Here is a 13,214-nt window from a genome sequence, read left to right on the forward strand (position 1 = left end):
CTTGCATGATCCCTCTTCTTGACACCCGTCCTCTTCTCGCAGCTTGATTATTTAAGTCTTCCCTGCTGGACACCGCCTCGATGCTACACTGCTTTAAATAGAGTGTCTGCTCCAAAAAGAAAGGAGCTTGGAGATGTCCGTGGTGCGCAGAGGCCAGAGAGCTTGAGCTCTAGGGGATGACCCCTGGAAAGTTTTTAGCTCTGGTAGATTTTAGCACCCGATCCAAGTGCGCATCCCAGCCCGAAAAGCCCTTTAGCACAGCCCGACGGCCTAAAACTGCTTTTCGATTTGGTCGGAGCTGCACCGCTGTCGCCGGGCGGAAAAAAACGTCAGAGTGGACGCTCCAGGGTGGGGTCACGTGTGACGCACGTGATGGCACCCTCGTCATGGGCAGTAGTGTAAAAACCGGGCCTCAATATTGGGATGCAAGACGAATAAATGGATGGATGGGTGCGTTCGGATCGGGGTAAAGCGCGTGGAATGGCAGAGGAAAGTAAATAGAATTTAGAATCTGGGGAAGGACAGTCACAACCGACGGAGGGCGGCAAGGCAGGTACGGCCAGGTCTCAACGTCATCCGCACCTTACCTCATTCTCCCCGGCACTTCCAGCTAGAACAACGTGTAGCCGGGACCGGATAAACCACGGCTCTTGCCTTGTCGGGACTAGCGCGTCGCCAGTTCCCACAGTTCCTCCCTGGTCCACACCATCGTGGGTCCTTCCGAGCTGGCAATTTTCCTTTCAAACCTTTGATTTTTTCGACGAGACAGCTCACACTCCTCACCCACCCTCGCACGACGAACCGTATACGCTCGCGAACCGACCTCTCGGTATCCCGATCAATCCATCGTTTAGCAAGCCTGACATCAGCTACCTGCACCACGCATCACTCCGACGTGTATCATCATCTCCAAACCAAGTCGCGCGCGACAACCCTACAGCCAATCTCCCGCCCCCAATTCCAGAATCCCTTTCGTGCCTTGTTCACGAGAGATCGATCAGCAAATCCCGAACTAAAAAAAATCCCACCACACCTGCGCGTTGCTTGCACCCCTCCACTACACCTGCTCAACGCCAAATACCTCTTTTTGCGCATCATCAGCCATGCCTTCGAATCTACCATCGAGCTTCGCCTCGGCCGCTGCCGGCCAGAACTCCAGCCGTGACGCGAGAAGCGGTCGGCACGATGGACGCGGAGTTGGCAGTGGGGAATGGTCAGTAGCCTTCTGTATTTTGTCCACGGCGACGTTGCAGTTTTGTGATGTGCCCCTCCTCGTCGCGGGCGGGATGGAGTGTTGGGTTTTGGGGGTGCACATGCGTTGCTACGGTGGTGGCGAGTTCAGCTGAACCGTCGTGGCTGTTCCTGTCTCTTGCCACGCGGTCGCATCACCACCAAAACCTGCCACCCAGCCGCCTACGATCTTCGATCGAATCTTCTGCTAACAGGACAACTAGGGCTCGACGTGACGGCAGAGCTAACGGCACCCTGACCTTCCGAAGATCCTCGACGACACCCGGCCACCCGTCCCAACCCGCAGCCTCGTCCGAAAATGCTTTTCCCGCGACGTCCCTTGAATCCGGGGCAGCGCCCCAGACGCCGGGAGCTGCGACGTACGACTACCCAGCTCCTTCACAGTACCAGAAGGAGTCGATTCTTGGTGTGTTCAAGAACGGGGCGGCAGAAATAGACGCTGCCAATGTGTTTGAATCGGGATGGACGCCAGGACAAACAAATGGAGGCGCTGCGCGGGGTTGGGGCAAGAGCAACAATAACCATAATTCTCAGGACCCCGCTGCCTGTTGGAACACCCGGGGCGATAGTCACCCCGTCGGCGTCAATGGCTTGTCTGAAGAGGAGAAGGAGGTGCGTTGGCCAGATGGACCCGACTACCAGGCAACTGGGACTAATACGAGACAGGCATTCGCATCTGATGTCAACTCTCCTCTGAAGCCCCTCTTCAGAAACAGGAGGGTAATCAGGGGCCCGGACCGAACGGACGGAAGGCTTCTTTGTCGCATGGTAGTGCTGCCGCATACGGTTTGGCATCGCCGTCGTCTGCCTCCAGACCTGGAACTCGGCGCCGAGAGACGACGGATTCTAACCCTTTCGGCAACGGTCCGCTTCCGTCCCCGAGTGCGGCACGGTTTGCCCGCGGCGACGAGGCGTTCTTGTTCGGTCGCAAGAACAACGACGTCAAAGAGCAGGACCCCCCTGACGACGAAGGAGCGGGACAGTCGCAGAACCAGGCGCAGACTAAGGCACCCTTTGGAAACCTGACGCGCAGTAACACGACTGGTAACCCTAGCATGGGTGCCAACCTGGGCTCACTTTGGGGTGCTTCCTCCCAAGCTTCCGCGGCCGGCGGCGGCGGTGGTGGTGGCGGTGGTAGTGGTGGTAGCATGGGCAGTTTTGGCCAGTTCGCTCTCCCGACTCCTACTTCGACAATTGGTACAGGTAGCCGTGGGGGAAGCCGCTTCGCCAATCTTATGACCAAGGATGGTACAGACAACCCTGCCAACAAGCCGAACGAAGCCTCAACTCCCGACGCGACCCGATCCTGGCGTTCTCGTCCCCGAACCGACACCGACCCCTTCGGAGGCGACGATAATCTTTCCGGCAGCGCAGCACTCGGAGGTGCTCAAGACACCAGCCCTCCCCCGATCCCCAACCCCAGTAACATAGGCATGTTTGAGACGCCTGTCAAGGGTTCGACTGGCGACTTTGGCATGTCTGGACTGAACCTTGGACGCCAAGCCGAGAACGAGCAAGGTCCTACGAGCCCGTCCGAGACGAACCCATACCGCAGCCCCCCGACCGAGCGTGGCGAATCCAATGAAGAAGGCGGCACCGAGAAGCCCCATGGCGCGGCAGTTGGCGGCGAGCAAAATCCCGGGTTCAACACGATGTCGTCACGCGGCTTCCCCACCCATGCTTTCGACGGCAGCGATCGCAGCCAGACCAGTAGCGCTGGCCCTCGAGGTTACGCATCTGGCTGGCCTGTTCCCATGTCTACTGGCACCCCAGACCGTGAGCGCGCTGGCTTTGGTGGTGTCTTTGGAAATTCTTTGTTCAGCCCTATGGGTACCGAGCTTCAGTCGCCTGGCTTGTCAAGCATTGGCGCTGGTGTCTTCGGTCCAGCTAGTGCCGGTGGCCTCGGTGGAGCTGGCACTATTGGTCGCAGCAAGCTAGGCTCCCTGTTCCCGCCCGCGATGCAGGCCCAGATGCAAGGTCACGAGCAGGAGAACCTGAGCGATTCCCTGCCCGACCTTCGCCAAGGAAACCCTCTTGGTGCCATCGGTCGCGGCAACTTCAACCCAGCGCCACGAGACACTGGCAGCCCGCTTCGCAGTGGCAGGGGCGGCGTGTTCGAAGAGATGTTCCCCTCTGACCCTACCCGTTCTCACAGCGTTTTTGGTGGCTCCGATCCCTCTCACCCTGGAGCTGCCGGCGTCGGCCACCCTCAGGCGTTCACTCCCGGAGCTACTGCTGGCGCTGAGTTCGGTTCGACCCCGGTTCGTCAGATGGTCATGCCCGATCGTATGCGCTGGGTCTACCTCGACCCCCAAGGTCATGTTCAGGGCCCTTTTAGCGGCCTCGAGATGAACGACTGGTACAAGGCCAACTTCTTCACACCTGACCTCCGCGTGAAGAAGGTGGAAGACTCTGACTTCGAGCCCCTTGGTCAACTCATTCGCAGAATCGGCAACTCGCGCGAGCCCTTCCTTGTTCCCCAAATCGGCATCGCCCATGGCCCTCCATCCCAGGCTGGCCCCTTCTCCCCGAGCGGCAATACTGGCGTCATTCCTCCCCTCAGTGGGGTGTTCCCAAGCTTTGGTAGAACGCTGACCGCCGAGGAGCAGAACAACCTGGAGCGTAGGAAGCAGGAGGAGCAGCAGGCGATGGCTCAGCAGCGCGACTTCATGATGAGGCAGCAAGCCATCACCAGACTGCAAAGTCAAGGCCCAGGTGGTGTCCCAGGTTCCTTGCACCACCAGCACAGCGCTCACAGCCTGCAGAGCCAACCTAGCTTCGGCAGCATCTCGTCGCCAATTGGTGCTCATCCTCAACAGCCCCCTATCGGAGGTGGTGTTGGCCCCACGTCCGGCTTCTTCGACGTGGCCGCTCAGCAAGGATCGGCCCAGCCCCCTGTTGGCTCTGGACTTGAGCACTTTCGCGAAGAGGATCTTGCCACGTTAAACCCGAGCGAGCGCCAAATGCTTGCAAGTGTTCAGGCCCCGACTAGCATTGCCGGCATCTTCAATCAGCAGCCTGTTGGTGCTCCCACCAACGACAACAATCTCCGCAACAATCTGCCAGCCACTGAGCAGCTGGACAAGGACGAGGAGGGATTTCGCGAGCGTTTGAAGGAGTTTGAGGATATCCGTGCCGTGCGTGACTCCGAGCAAGCCCAAGAGTCTGGTACCAAGGCCACCCAGGAGGATGCGCACCAAGAGATTTCCGCCACAGCGACTTCCGAGGCAGCTGCCAAGGAGCACCACAAGTCATCGGCCCCGGCATCAAGGAAATCATGGAGGAAGAGCAGCAGTTGTCTCTAACTCAAAGAGTCCAGCAGGCACAAGCTGCTGCCGAGGCCGCTAAGAATGCGGCTGCTGGTCTCCCTATGCCATTTCCTCCCCCACTCCCCACGGCTGGCACTCCTCTTCCTGCCCCCACTGCTCAGCGTGTCCGCTCCAACCTGCCCGAGCAGTACAACCGATCCCAGACCGGAACCCCCGACACCGGATCGGCCACCGAGCCTCCACCTTTGGCCCCATGGGCCAAGGAGGCTGCCAGCCGCAAGGGTCCCAGCCTCAAGGAGATACAGGAGGCCGAGGCCCGTAAGGCTGCCAAGGCCGAGGAGCTTGCCGCCGAGCGCCGCCGCGTGGCCTTGGAGCAAGAGGCTGCTGCCCTCAGAGAGCGCGAGAAGGCTATTACTTCTGCCACTGGTCTTCCTACGACTAGCACCTGGGGCAATGGTTCGCCCGTTGCACCTGCCAGCCCTTGGACCAAGCCTGCCGCCGCTAAGCCTACTCCTGGCGCCAGCACCCCCGGAAAGCAGAAGACCCTTGCCGACATCCAGCGAGAAGAAGAGAACAGGAAGGCAAAGGCCGCCAAGGAGGTTGCCATCCAGACCGGACTGGCTACTGCGGCCGCCGGCAAGCGTTATGCCGACCTTGCTACCAAGCCTAACAATGCCCCTGGCCTTGGACAAGCGAATACGACAGCCCTCCCCCAGGCAGCGGCTGGGCCACCGTTGGAGCTGGTGGCAAGGTCAAGGTGCCTACTGGGCCTGCCGCCCAAACCCGATCAGCTAGCGCCGCTGGCATGAAGGCTACCCCTGTTGCGACGAAGCCGGCCATCAAGCCCGCTCCCCCTGTTGCCCCGACTGGACCTGCAAAGAGCGATGTTGCCATGGACGAGTTCAACAAATGGCTCCACCGCGAGCTGTCCCGTGGAATCACTGGTGTTGACAGTAAGTTTGATCATAAGTATTTGAACAAGGTGCGGTTGCTAATTATTGTCACAGTTGATACGTTTGCTGCTACCCTCCTCATCCTTCCGCTCGACAACACCATCATTGCTGATGCAGTCTATGCCAACTCCAAGACCATGCATGGTCTCCACTTCGCCGAGGAGTTTATCCGCCGCAAGAAGCTAGCCGAGAAGGGCGTGGTCGAGAAGCAAGGCGCTGTCACCGACAGCAAGACTGGCAGCTGGAACGAGGTGGCCAAGAAGGGCGGCCACAAGGAGCAGTCTCCCGCAGGAGACACTGGTATCCAGGGCGCTGGCTTCAAGGTTGTTCCTACCCGCAAGAAGGCGGGCAAGAAGGGCAACTGAGATGACTTGTTGAGCACGAATATTAGTGGAATCTGATGACTGAGGCTGTAATGTTGTAATAGCCAGCAGGGCGATGCTTGACGATGTTCGGATAGCGAAGTTATCTCTGGATGGATTACTATCATTGGGTCAAACCGTCATGTAGCGCTCAAATGCAAGCGATAGGTAGCATGTCAGAAAGCAGTGATATCACTCTCAAGTGTGTTTGCGACGCGATTAAGTCAGGCAGAGTTGATGAAGTGACGACTAGAGTGGAAGAGGTAACTAACTGTGTATATATGGGTTGTCTTCGGTGAATTCATCGGTGAGCTGCTTATGTAACGCAGTGGGTGAAAATTTGCCCCGCCCCCACCATGGAAATTTCGATTTCACAGGGCATCAAGACACGCCTGAATCCGCCGATTGAGTCACTGACTTGTCAAGAGAAGCCGTAAACCATGCTCTTTTGCCAATTTTGAGCATTGACAATTACGAGAATACCAAACTGATCTCTGTGATTCGATCAGAACCCTATTCTGATACCTGTTCAGCGAATTCGGAGCGAATACCCCGCGACGCGCGGGGCAGAGACTCACACACCTATCGCGGCTTGCGACCCCTCCATATCACAAGCGAAGCACGAGTATTCTGCAACAACTTCGCCAACGATGGCGGACACAGAGACGAACGGCAGCCAAAATTCTGCCTCTTTGCTCTCACAAGTCACGGACGGCGCATACATCAACGTCCTGACGTCCCAATTGCCAAAGACCTCATTGCCAAGTTCACCCGCAACCTCGAAGCGCAAGCGGCTGAGGAGGACAGCAACCCCACATCAGCATCGCAGGAGACGCTCTCCGAAGATGAGATTGCAGTTGGTCTTGCTGCTTTGAATGCCTTCCTTCAAGCGAATGTGACAGGGCCAGTTCTGGAGCAGGTTGAGAAGGTCGAGACGCTTTTCATTGAGGCGTCCACGGGGCAACTCTCCGAGGCAGCAGACAACCTCAAGGCGCTTCGCAAGAGAAGTTTCAAGGCGCTTGATGTCGATGGCGTCTCGCCATACCCTTATATCCCCAATATCGAACTCTTCGCTCTTGCGCGCCATATCTTTACAGAGTCCTCATCGGCCAGCGATGCCGTCATCAAGCTCTCCTCCTCGCGGCTGAGTCTGCCATGGACCCGCCTGCGCATCAACGTGTGGCACTTCAAGCTCCTCAACCAGCCCTCTCTCGGCCCCGGCTCCAACTTTGCCAAGTCTTCTCAGTGGATCGACGTCCCAACGCTGGCAGAGCAGATCAACCTCGGAATGGAGACTGTCAGGAAGCAGATCCTCGACGAGGAATTGTGGTCAACTAGCGAGGACACTTGGTCCCGCGACGATAAGGTGCAGTTCTTGCTGGAAGCGGCGAATACGCACATCATGCTCGGCCGCGACGACAGAGCGCGCGAGGCGTTGAAGGAAGCGACGGAGTTGAGCAAGTTTGCGTATGCTCTCTCTGGTGCGCTCGGAAAAAGGACCAAGTTCCAGGAGAAGAGCACCAGTCAGCTTGTCGTTCTCGCCAAGAGCGACACACCGGCGAAGAGCTCGGAGGATGGCGACGCGGAGGCGAAGCCTGAGGCTGTGGCGCTGAACGACGATACACTGCTCGAGGAGATTCAGTTCTCCAAGGAGGCGAGCGGCAAGCATGGTGAACTGGCGGCCACGTCCTCTGGCCTTCCTGAGGCGTTGGCGGACCTGTCTCCGGACGCACAGCCCCAGCTGTCGCCGCTTGACCAAATCATCCTGCTGACCGAGGCGACTCTCAAGGACACATTTTCTCCCGTCGACACACTGACATCGGAGGAGGTTCTGCCATATGCTGTGCGCGTCGTCTCGGACAAGGCCACCAACTGGCAGATTTACACACAGGCGTTGCTAGTCCGCTCCCGTATCGAAATTCACCGCAGCAGGACCGTCGAGAGAGGTGTCTTGCAAATGCAGGCTGTCGTCGACCAAGTCGTCGTCGACACATCCGAGGCCCCACGACCCAAGGCTGAAGATGTCGCCGACGAGCCCGAGGTCCCAGCCATCGCCGTCACTGCCCCCGGCGAAACCGCAGCCTCCGTCGACACGGAGAAGCCGACGTCCTTCTTCCCTGCCGCCAAGGAGACCGATACGGCCCCGGCGCACGTCCGTCTGCAATACATCCACGCGCTCTCCTCACCGCCGAAATGGCACCTCGAGTCAGAGCTCGCTTACTCCTGGGCCGGCGTTGGCTCCCTCGTCTCCGCCCTCGAGATCTTCAAGCGTCTACGCCTCTGGGCTGAAGTCGCCCTCTGCCTCGCGAGCAGCGCCTCCTCGGACGATGAGTCCGGGCGCGGCAGCGGTGGCGAGGAGAAGGCCAAGGCACTCGTCCGCTGGCGCCTGTTCCATCGCACGGGGCAGCCCGTCGTGGAGAACGCGGATCCGGATGCTGAGGACCTCGGGCGCGACGTCACGTACCTCAATCCTACCGACTTCACCGGCCCCGAACGCAGCCCGCCCCCGCCCAACGCGCCGCGGTTGTTCTGCATCCTCGGCGATTTGGAGAATGAGCCGGCACACTGGGAGCGCGCGTGGGAGATTTCCAAGCACCGCTTCGCGCGCGCGCAGAAGTCGCTCGGTGAATGGTACCTCGCGCAGAAGGAGTGGAGCAAGGCGCAGGATGCGTACAAGCTTGCGACCAAGTGCAACCGGCTGAGTCCTGAGCTGTGGGGACGGTTGGGTGATATTAGCCTCCGTCTGGGACAGTTCCCGGACGCGGCGGAGGCGTACAGCCGCGCCATCGGTGCAGCGGGTGACGTTGTCGGCGGCGAGGATGCGAGGACATGGAGTAACCTCGGCAGTTCCCTCTGGAGCATGTACCTCGAGGCGGTGGAGGAGATGAAGAAGCAGATCATTGAGGAGAAGAAGACCGGGGTCAAGGAGGAAGAGACCAAGGACGAGGACGAGGATGGCGAGGAACCCAAGCAGCGCGAGCTCAAGCCCCGCGACCCGGCAACCCTCCTTTCCCAGTCCCTGGCGGCGTACAAGCGCGGCGCATCGATAGCGCAGGATAACTGGCGCATTTGGGACAACGTCCTCACCCTAGCCTCGCGTATGCGCCCGCCCGCCATCGTCGACATGGTGCAGGCCCTCCGCGCCATCATCCGGATCCGCAACACCGAGGACGCGCTCGACGACGACGTCCTCCGCGCTCTGCTGCAGGAGGGTGTCCTAACAAAGGAGAAGGAGAACGACGAGAGCAAAACGGGGGTGTACAACCCGCCGCGCGGCACCGTCGAGAAGGCCGTCATCGCGCTGTTCGAGGAGAGCGTCGTGCCCCTCATCACAAAGCGCTCGGAGCTGTGGGAACTGGTGGTTAGGCTGCGGGTGTGGAGGAGGGACTATGCCGGCGCCGTGGATGCGGCGGAGAAGGCATGGAGGGCGGCGATGGGCGCTGGCGCGGGCGGCGGGTTGACGGCGTCCGCGGCGGGGTCAGGGGGTGCAGATCAGAGCCGCAACTGGCTTGTTGATGCGGACGCGTGGAAGGCCGTTGTTGCGAGGACGGATGAGCTTGTGAGTGTGTTGGAGAACTTTGGCAGCGAGGTTGAGAGCGTGGGCAGTAAGTGGAGGGGCAAGGCGAGGAACGCGGTGAGGAGCGTGATGAGTCGCGGAAAGGAGGCGTGGGAGGACACGGAGGAATGGAAGCAGTTGGAGGGAATGATGGAGGGGTTGAAGTTGTAAATGGAAAGGAGTGTGCATGGGTTGATTCGTAGCACAGTCCGTGGCGAAATGGATAGTCCATCGCCCAGGGACTCGATATCAAAAGGCCGAAGCCAGATACTTTGTCCCAACTTTGTCCCTCTTTTTGATTCCGTCAAGCCAGTAATTTTGGTTTGGTAAAGGACGCTTGGCCAACATGTGACGCAAGTTAAACCCCCGAACGTTGAGTGTGGTATGCGTTAAATGTTGCAGCAGCGGTAAAAGAAATTGGTAAGAGTTCTGCACTTAATTTCTGCTTGACACTCAGTACAACAAAAATCCTCTAGGGTCAAAAGTTTCGACTTGCAAGGTAGGGAACGGGTTGGTTGAACAACGACACCGGAACGTACACCGCCCAGCTTGAACAATGCAGTTGTCTGGCGGAATGGAACGAGGTCTGTTCTGACAGCTTTGTTGAGACGTGATCAACGATCTCCGCCAAATACCTTTACCATTCTGGTATAATCCCGCCCAGAACGTTAGCCTTGTTCTTTTTGATACCATGTTTGTTCCCTGCCATGGCTGAGCTGAGGCATTATCTTTTCAATGGCCCACTGAGAGAAGGCAGCTGTCCCGTGTTCTTCTGACATGCAATCCTTTGTCCTTGCTCACGCCAAAAACCAATAAGGAACAAACCACTGACCACGGGAAGCTGCACCTGCAGTTGCGTAATGAACCATCACATCGAGTGTTGCGAACCCCGGACATCGATAACACTCCGCAGCAGGCCACAACAGAGTACAACAACAGCCACAAGTCGGCAAATAACCAACCCCACGAAACTCCAACATTTTCTCTGTAACATTATGTATATCCACGGGTCAAATTTTTCTTTCTCATCGGACATCTTTAACCAATATCCTGTGCTAGCTGAACAAGAAGCAGAAAACATGAGGCTTCTCGCTACAGCAACCAGGCTACTGAGTCCCGACACGGCAACCGCCTCCCACTCCTTCCAATGTCTTCCATTGCAAGATCTGAATCAGCTATCGCGCCCAATACCACTACGAGAATCAGTGTCATCTTTCCTCCAAAGCACTCTCGTTGCAGAGGAAATATGTCGGACACGTGAAAATGTAGATGAGCCGATGTCAGAAACGGTTTCGTGGGATGAAACTCCCGAATGTAGGGACCCACCAACGCTTTTCCTGGACGATCAAATTTACATAGCCTGCGAAGAAATGACGGACGAAGTGTGCCCTACGCAATACGGATTATCAAATCTAATGTTGAACGTTGAAAGCCTCATCGAAGGCGGAGATTGTTGTGACCACACTCAAGTCAGTGGACGACCTTTCAAGATTGCAAATTGAGAAACCTTCTCTAGGAGTTGAAAATGTGTGCATACCATAAGTGATGGAAAAAGATCAAATAAGTGGCGAGTTTGGAAAGATAAATATATCCCATCAGATGCTATTGAGCGGACATGTGGTGTTCCGGCTCCGGGACTCGGCCGATCTTAGCTGAATAGTGTCAAGCGATGACAAACCATGACGTTATTGAGCTACAGGAGTCTCTCAACGGGCAATTCCATCCTCGTCAACATGCCCTCTTCAAGATACATTGTGGATAACACTCTGGCTAATCCGATCAACAATTTGTAACCATGTCTTTTACCCAAGAATTGGCGTCATGGATGACCCCGACGAAGCTGGACCTCGCAAACCCTCCGAAAGCGGGGGACTATGCACCGAGCACCGATTTGCTGCAACTCCCCAGGGCCGACGCGAAGGCCGCCGTGGTCGTGTTTCTTAGGCATTGCGGTTGTCCATGTAAGTTAACATGGGATGCGATGCGCATATTTGTTTTTAGACGGAACATATAATGAAGCTCACCTGTTCGGCTTTAACAGTCGCCGAGAAATCCTTCATCGTCCTCCGCGAAGCAGCCTCCAAGAACCCGAACGTCGCCTTCATCGCCGTCTCTCACTCCTCGGAATCTCACACGAAGAAGTGGCTGTCTGAGGTTGGAGGCCCCGGCGAGAAGAACCCCGTTGAAGTCATAACCAATGAAGAACGCGATGTTTATGCCAAATGGGGCCTCGGCGCGTCGAGCTTCATGCATGTCCTTAGTCTGAGCGCGCTGTCAAACGTGTTCAAGCTGTCACGAGAGGAAGGCATCGCCAACAGGCCTACAGAGAGCGGGAGCCGGTGGCAGACTTCTGGGGCCTGGGCCGTGGATGGGAATGGCAAGGTCACTTGGGGCGGCCCGGCCCAAACAGCGTCTGAGATTCCCAACGTCGACGAGGCATTGTCGTCACTACATTGACGAGCAGGCTTCATGATGCATTACTTGAATTATTAATGTTTAATCTTTATTTGCCCCAGCCCTGAACCAAACGGATAAATTTCTCCACCTCTGTTGTCTCTGTTGCCCACGTGGTGAGCAGCCTCACAACGGCCTCATCGTCGCCGCGCTTCTCCCAGACGTAGAAAGTGAAGTGCTCTTGCAGTAACTTTATCAAACCGACAGGCAGCACTGCAAACACCTGATTTGTCTCCGTGACAGCGTACACCGAGAACCCAGCAGCGGCGACACCGCTGGATAACGTCTCGGCGCACAGGTTGGCCTGCCGGGCCAAGTCGAAGTAGAGGTCATCCTTAAAGAGCTCTGCGAACTGCGCGCCCATGATGCGGCTTTTGGCGAGCAGGGAGCCATGTTGCTTAACGTAAAATTCATACTCGGTCGCCAGACGGGCGTCCTTGACTACCACGGCTTCTCCAAGAAGGGCGCCGTTCTTGGTGCCGCCGATCCAGAAAATGTCTGTCAACTCTAGTACGTCTTGGAGCGTCATGTCGTTTGATTTTGAGGCCAATGCTGTCCCGATGCGGGCTCCGTCAAGGAATAGTATAAGCTGGTTCTGTTCGCAGACTTGTTTGATTGCGGCAAGCTCTGCCCGCGTGTATATCGTCCCAATCTCCGTCGCGTTCGAGATGTACACCAACCTCGGCTTGGCCATGTGCGGGAAATGCCAATTATCGTCCATGGCGCGTTGGATGCTCTGAGGGGTCAGCTTTCCATCGAGTGGCGCGACGTTGATGATCTTGTGTCCGCTGGCTTCCACGGCACCGGTCTCTCTCGTGACAATATGTCCGGAGCTTGCGGCTATGACGGCTTCGTGAGGTCGTAGACATGCTGCGATGGAAATGGCGTTGGCTGATGTGCCGCTGGGCACGAAGAAAATTCCTACATCCTCGCGGCCCAGGTGCCGGCGGATCCGTTGCCGTGCGAGAGCGCAAAATGTGTCGCCGCCGTATCCGACTTCTTGGGTTGTGTTGCTGGAGAGTATGGCTTTCAAGACTACCGGATGAGCTCCTTCGCTGTAGTCATCAAGAAAGCTGTAGCGAAGAGTTGCCTCAGGGGCAGGAAACTGTGACGGCATTTTTGGTGAATGGTGATGGTACAACTACATAGACGAAAACAAGAGTTGAGTAGTAAGGCAAAGCCGGTATTTCGTTTCCTGGGAATTCTATATAGAATTGCCCATCCCCACCGAAAGATGCCCACCCAAACATCAGACGATGACAAAATCCGAGCGTTACTAAGTGGAACGTTAGTCAGTGCGGCTTTTGTCAGTGCGATAGCGGTGGGTCGGTGTGCCGTGCTACGCATACGCTCAACAAAAACGTGGACA

General features: G+C 57.2%; 5 protein-coding genes across 5 annotated transcripts; 4 read left to right on the forward strand and 1 right to left on the reverse strand.

The window, feature by feature from the left end:
- Positions 1–1,103: 1,103 nt before the first annotated feature.
- ColSpa_11023 (GYF domain-containing protein mpd2) lies at positions 1,104–4,556 on the forward strand (the record flags this gene model as incomplete). The annotated part of the gene is made up of 3 exons (XM_049277235.1): positions 1,104–1,213; positions 1,446–1,863; positions 1,962–4,556. The coding sequence occupies 3 exons, from the start codon at positions 1,104–1,106 to the stop codon at positions 4,554–4,556; spliced, it is 3,123 nt and encodes a 1,040-aa protein (XP_049133192.1).
- A 65-nt stretch (positions 4,557–4,621) lies between these two features.
- On the forward strand, positions 4,622–5,838 carry ColSpa_11024 (GYF domain-containing protein mpd2; the record flags this gene model as incomplete). Its single annotated transcript, XM_049277236.1, has 3 exons — positions 4,622–5,162; positions 5,237–5,473; positions 5,528–5,838. 3 exons carry the CDS (start codon positions 4,622–4,624, stop codon positions 5,836–5,838), a joined length of 1,089 nt encoding a protein of 362 aa, XP_049133193.1.
- Positions 5,839–6,485: 647 nt separating this feature from the next.
- On the forward strand, positions 6,486–9,562 carry ColSpa_11025 (trafficking protein particle complex subunit 10; the record flags this gene model as incomplete). The annotated part of the gene is made up of 2 exons (XM_049277237.1): positions 6,486–6,563; positions 6,602–9,562. 2 exons carry the CDS (start codon positions 6,486–6,488, stop codon positions 9,560–9,562), a joined length of 3,039 nt encoding a protein of 1,012 aa, XP_049133194.1.
- A 1,624-nt stretch (positions 9,563–11,186) lies between these two features.
- On the forward strand, positions 11,187–11,848 carry ColSpa_11026 (uncharacterized protein; the record flags this gene model as incomplete). Its single annotated transcript, XM_049277238.1, has 2 exons — positions 11,187–11,352; positions 11,433–11,848. 2 exons carry the CDS (start codon positions 11,187–11,189, stop codon positions 11,846–11,848), a joined length of 582 nt encoding a protein of 193 aa, XP_049133195.1.
- A 46-nt stretch (positions 11,849–11,894) lies between these two features.
- ColSpa_11027 (low specificity L-threonine aldolase) lies at positions 11,895–12,962 on the reverse strand (the record flags this gene model as incomplete). The annotated part of the gene is made up of 1 exon (XM_049277239.1): positions 11,895–12,962. One exon carries the CDS (start codon positions 12,960–12,962, stop codon positions 11,895–11,897), a length of 1,068 nt encoding a protein of 355 aa, XP_049133196.1.
- Between the last annotated feature and the right edge of the window lie 252 nt (positions 12,963–13,214).

This window comes from Colletotrichum spaethianum, assembly GCF_022836535.1.
Source record: "Colletotrichum spaethianum MAFF 239500 DNA, contig41, whole genome shotgun sequence".
Lineage (NCBI taxonomy): Eukaryota > Fungi > Ascomycota > Sordariomycetes > Glomerellales > Glomerellaceae > Colletotrichum > Colletotrichum spaethianum.